This window comes from Papaver somniferum, unplaced genomic scaffold (genome assembly GCF_003573695.1).
Source record: "Papaver somniferum cultivar HN1 unplaced genomic scaffold, ASM357369v1 unplaced-scaffold_98, whole genome shotgun sequence".
Classification (NCBI taxonomy): domain Eukaryota; kingdom Viridiplantae; phylum Streptophyta; class Magnoliopsida; order Ranunculales; family Papaveraceae; genus Papaver; species Papaver somniferum.
In genome coordinates this window covers 338,684-344,706 of record NW_020652970.1, presented here as the reverse complement: position 1 = coordinate 344,706, position 6,023 = coordinate 338,684, and the positions used below count along the sequence as shown (strand labels likewise).

General features: G+C 34.8%; 1 protein-coding gene across 1 annotated transcript; it reads left to right on the top strand.

Annotated features, from left to right (window-relative positions):
* The first annotated feature begins 1,833 nt into the window (after positions 1–1,833).
* On the top strand, positions 1,834–5,671 carry LOC113346183. The gene is made up of 2 exons (XM_026589759.1): positions 1,834–3,522; positions 3,978–5,671. The coding sequence occupies exon 2, from the start codon at positions 4,764–4,766 to the stop codon at positions 5,502–5,504; it is 741 nt and encodes a 246-aa protein (XP_026445544.1). The 5' UTR covers positions 1,834–3,522; positions 3,978–4,763; the 3' UTR covers positions 5,505–5,671.
* The last annotated feature ends 352 nt before the right edge of the window (positions 5,672–6,023 follow it).

The window sequence follows — 6,023 nt, the reverse complement described above, 5'->3', positions numbered from 1 at the left end:
GTATAATTATTGTTGATAGAGGTATTTGTGAAGTCCATGCATAATAGGGCTATTTATCCAATTCCCACAATAATCAATAATAAATAAACTTAATGGAAAATGAAATGATAAATAAAATAGTTTATAAAAGAAATTTTATAAGTTAGAAAACATAAGGATATGAAAAGTAGAAAGAGATTGAGATAGAGATTTTTAGAGAAGAATGATAAAGAAAAAATCAAAAGGAGTTTGTAGCAATTGAGAGGTAGAATGTTTAATCCCTTTCTCTTTCGGTGTTTGTCCTTGTGTGTTTCCTTGTATGATTTTGTATAGTTAGGCTTCTGAAATTTAACTGCGTAATTTTATGCATCCGATTGATGAAGCTGGTTCTTGTGATATCTAACATGATCAGGTTTTACGGTTAAAATTTAAGAATAATCCACCGTAAATTGACCGCTGAATATTTCTTTTAGTTTCGATAAATATTTCTGAATTTCTGGCTAGTTTCTCTTTGCTATGGTTTTGGTGTGTTTAGGAAATCTTAACGATTTTATAATAATTTATAGTATTGACAAAAGTCGTAGATATTTGTGATATCTTTCATTGTGATTTGGGTTTGCTCAATTCCAGGTTAATATGAATTTATCATGAATGTTTTGGTAATGACATGTAATCTACCAAGTTTTAAAAATGTCATTTTAGTTCAATAAGTTTTGTTTGAACCGTTAGTATTATGTGAAATTTGTATAAGTTGTTGTTTATTGTGTTGTGTAGGTTCTCCTGAAATTTTAGGAAGGTCGGATGAATATTCACCTTGACGTGTAAAATGTAATATGGATGGAGTTAACTTGTTTGCATAAATGCTTGAAAGAAACTCATGTTGTGTGTCATATGTTAAGCCATGGTTGTTTGTATTGTTTATAAAATAATTTTAAGAATAAAATGAGTTCACGTTTTTCCGTTAGATGGCATATGATTCCATGCTAACGGTGGGTAATGATCCCCGAGAGTAAAATGGGTAATGATCCCCATGGAAACTTGTGTTTCCCGACCATCGATGGCGGTTGTTTGTGCCGATAAACGATAGGTGGTGTACGAACCAAGGTTTAATCATTGATGAATGATTTGTTGACAAGTATTTGATATTGTAAACTCATGACTTGTTATGAAAATATTAAATTGTGAACTCATAATTGAGTATATAAATTGGATGATTTATTGATATAATATTGTGAAGTCTTATTTGAATTCTCAATTAAAATTATTTTTTAGAAATAATAGTGGTATTTTGAATTCACGGTTGAACAAATGAATTAGATGATTTAGTGAAAATAATACTTGTGGGGTAATTGGTTGAATATATATTCGTTGAAGTTCCACTATATTTCTCGTTGTATGTTATTTCTTGATAAAATGATTATGTTTGCACATCTTTAGAGAATGGGGTGCATTCTATTGAGCTGTCATCTCACCCCAATTGACATCCTTGCAGATTAATCAGAGTGGCGCGAGGAAAGCTAGGAAGTGATTGAATTGTTTTATTGTATTGATTGAAATGTAGTTTGAAATAATATGTTTGGTTGAAAATGTTGCTAAAGATAATTTGTGGATTTATATGCTTCAATTTTTGTCATATAAAACCTCAACTATGTTTTGTGCAAAAGTAAATTAACAAAAAAATAATAATGCATAAGTCTCTTTCCGACCCGTAACGTGTCATGTACCTGGGCTAGGATATGTGAGGTAGTTTACTGTATCTGGAGGGTAATTTAGGTACTTGAATATTGAGAGTTGTAACTCGGCTATATTAGCCAGACGAGTCGTATTCGGTCGGGTAGCTAATGAATATGTAGAACTTCATCTTCTTCACTAAATCCTTCTGCAACTTCTCCTCTACAATGTCTTCGTATTATTATCCCCCTAATTCTTTTATTTCTTACTCTAATCCTCTATATCTTTCTATCTACCCCGATTTATATCTTCCCTTAGAAAACCCAACTATCACTGATGATCCAATTGTAGTGAAGACCACTACAAGTGGTATCAGAGCAGTCGATTCTCCGACCGCTACCATGGCCGCTGCAACATCTAAAGTTTCACGAGTAGAAGCATTAATTTCAGTAAAACAAGATTGTCTTCAAAAGTTATTGATGGACAAGCACAACAGATCGGAGTTTATTAAATCTTTTTGTGACGATTTTACTGAATCATTCTGGGCTATATGGAATAGCAATCATCAGGGAAGACCAACACCAAGTTTCGACGATGAAATCAGTGGCGTACCTATTGACTCGCAAGTATAAACTGATGTTGAGAAAGTAATCGATGAAAAAATTGAAGGAGTTCTTGTTGATCTAAATTCAGCTAGTAATTTCACTCAACAATCTTCAATTCCACCGGTACCAGATGAAGTTTTAGGTTCCTTTCCAACAATAAACCGTTCTCACAGGTTTGAGGAATCGAAGATGATGGAGGATGAAATTTTTTTCAATTCGAAATCAATTTCACTTGATTCAGGTGATTTAAGTTCAGTCGAAGGTAATTTTCAATCCAGTTATAAATCTGATTCCCCTGTAACCGATGAACCTAGTGTTACTAATGAAGTTCAGGAACACAAGGAGAAATCGAATTTTCTGGATTATCAAGAGGGAAAACCGTTCAAGTCTGAATAGAAGTTTTTCAATGTTGATATGGATTATTAAGGTACAAACAGTTGTGTGAGGGACTGCAACATACAGAATCATAATTCTAATGGTGCATTTAGACAGTTTGAAGGGTGGAAGTTCATTACTGATAATTACCTACAAAAAATACCATCATACTTCTTCAATTTTATAAGGTTGTACTCCTTTGCTCAATTAACTCAAACTGCTTCTATTGGTAATGTTTCATCTAGTGTTAATTCTACTCGAATGATATTTGATAGAGGAAGAGAGTTCGATGACATTGTTTGGAGTTAAATTCTTCCAGTGGGTATTGTTTAAAACTGCCAAGTGTGAATTCTGAGTTTTTGTTTGTTGTTTTACTTAATTTTGATTATGGTTCTATATTGTTCGATCGAGGTAAAGTGTGTAAGATCAGTTTGCGCAACTCCTATTTGAAGATGTTAGTTGCAACAAGTTCAGATTCATTTCAGAGATTACTTAACTACATTGGAAGTCATAATTATCATCTGGTTCTTTTGAATGCAAATAGTTATGCAATTAGTGAAGCTGTAGTACTTGTGAAAACATCTCAAGGAGATAGTGATGATTGTGACACATTGATTGCTGGAAGGGTATTTGATCGGGGAAGACGGCTAGAATCGATTGGGAATAGTTTTAAATTCTGCTTGAATACTCTTACTTTTGGTGTGTGTTTTCTTATGGGGTCATCCCGGATGAATGAGTATACTGGGAATTTTATTTATGATCAGATTAACAACTCAAAGGTGTTCACTGTCACCAAAAACGAATTTTCAAGTGTTAAGTGTGTTGTTGTCTGTAGCCTTGATTCTGCTAGAACATTATTCGATCGTGGCAAGGAGATGGAATCTATTGAGAGGTATTTATATTATATGGAAGGTAGTTTTAAACTCTACCTGGATGAAATTTGGTGTTTAATGATCCTTAATGAGTTGATATTAAGGCATAATTGCTATATAAATTTTGTTCATGAGCTGAATTCTGGACACATACATCATTTTATAACCTTGTTTTTGTATTGATCTATGTGTTTGTGTGTTATAAGTAGTACCAATGGTAATGATTGCGAGTTCTGTGAAACAATATTGCATCCTGGTATTCTTCTTAGGACTGAAATTTTATCTCATGTCACAAGGGAAACCGTATATGTAATTGTGCAGAAATTGTTTGATCAATGGTTGGTTGAAAATATCAGTTTTACAGCTCATAGGAAAGAGGTTCAAAAAAGTTTATTGCGGAAAATTCGAAATCAATTCGAAACCTACAGGATTGCACAACACATGAATGTTTATTGGTTTTTTCCGGTTTTCACAGGTAGTGGTACAATATCTACAGCTGAAGACAACACTCATGATCTTATTGATCAAATGTTTTATAAATGTAAAAAGAGTTTCAGTGGTAACAAAGGGTATCTTAAACTACAGCTGGGATATTGTTTACTTGAAATGTCTGAGGGCGTAATGCGCAGTTTGAATGGTGGAAGGTGCCTCTGTTGTAACCAGGATATTGCTGGAACAGTATTTGATAGAGGCAGGTTACTGGAGCTGATCATAAGGAGTACTTGATCCTTGTACAATTGTTTTCAAGGGGTCAAAATTGATAGTTGAGTACAATGAGAGTGTATTTTTGTGTGTGACGAATGGTGGCAGCTCAGAGACTTGAGAGTTGTTTGATGAAACTTTGCAGCAAGTTCATGATATCTGTATTATTTTAAGACTACTTACGACAAAGGAAAATAAATCTAGCAAAGAACTACAAATACTCAGTCAAGTGCCTAGTTGTCGTAGCTGGTGTTTTACTGGTGGTGGTGCTTTTTTACTACTTCAACAGGGGATACACCAAGAACCTACATTCCCCTTACATTACATTTTCGGTTTTTCTGCCACTAATGAAGGTTGGTTAGCTGAGTTCCATAGGAAAATTTTTCATCCATCTTGGTATTCACAGGTGATTACAGTGTATAAAATAGAAGATGGTGTTTCTTGGATCCATGTATGTCCTCATGTGGTGCTTTTCTTAGTTGCTGACATTTATTTGAGACTCTTGAAGCTCAAGAGGGGTGACAGAAGGGAGGTATTCAACGAAAGACTAGTGAGAATCATGGAAATGCTGGTTGTGTTCAAGAGAGGTAAGAGCATGTCAAGAGAATTGTTGAAAGAAACTATAGCAATTCTGAACTATATCGTGTGTGATATTATCATTATGGTCACTACTCGACAAATCTTTCCTTGTGATAGACGAGTAATATCTTTGTGGTTGCGAGACAAGGTTGAAGATGGTGGTAAATGGAGTGAGCTGGTCAGTATATTAAAGACTCAGTTGGAGGTTATTATACTCATCTACTGTTCAGGTGTTGATGGCCATAGCAGTGGGAAAATGTTAGATCGTGCTTCAGTAGTACTTTTCATTACATTCTTGCGAATGAGTTTAACTGGTGCTGACAATGTTTTGGATTTGAACTTGGCGAACCTTGTGACAATTAACTTCCAGCAGCCGAAAGCCTTATCTGTGGAGGAAGGTAAGAATCTTGAGCCTCATATCAGCAAAGAAAAAGTTATCTTTTCCAGGAAAGAGGAGTTTTATGTATTAGAAGTGGGGGTCTCTCTGGGTATACAACTCTATATGTATACTAATCAAAAAGAAGAAAACGTGAAGATACCCATTCTTGCCTCAACTGACGTAGATTTTGATGATAGTGGGCTTGGCTTTCTAATGTTCTGGGCCCTACAAGGAAAACTAGCGTTCATTGTTTCATTATCTCCTAATGGGCGTTACTGGGCATGTCATGTACTTGCTGTGGTTAAGGCTCAGTTCTCATCCTTGAGGACAAGGATGATTTGAAGGAGTAGGTATTTTTCATGTACATGGGCTAGGATATGTGAGGTAGTTTATTGTATCTGGAGGGTAGTTTAGGTACTTGAATATTGAGAGTTGTAACTCGGCTATATTAGCCAGACGATTTGTATTCGGTCGGGTAGCTAATGAATATGTAGAACTTCATCTTCTTCACTAAATCCTTCTGCAACGTCTCCTCTACAATGTCTTCTTATTACTATCCCCTAATTAGTCTATTTCTTACTCTAATCCTCTATATCCTTCTATCTACCCCAATTTATCTATTCCCTTAGAAACCCCAACTATCACTGATGATCCAATTGTAGTGAAGACCACTACATAACGCTTCGAGTTTGGATCTCCACACAGGTTTGAACCTGGTCCGGAACTCGGGTGTTACATAATTAGTAAATGCACATTACTAATTCTGAAATTTCCATATAATATGAAATTAATAACCTTAATTAAAAGATTCTTAACTTACTTATGTTTCGATCATGAGATTATCTTCCCTTAGCCGTTAAG

Coding starts and splice junctions, on each gene's coding strand:
- LOC113346183 (XM_026589759.1), top strand. CDS start 4,764: ATGGAAATGCTGGTTGTGTTCAAGAGAGGTAAGAGCATGTCAAGAGAA.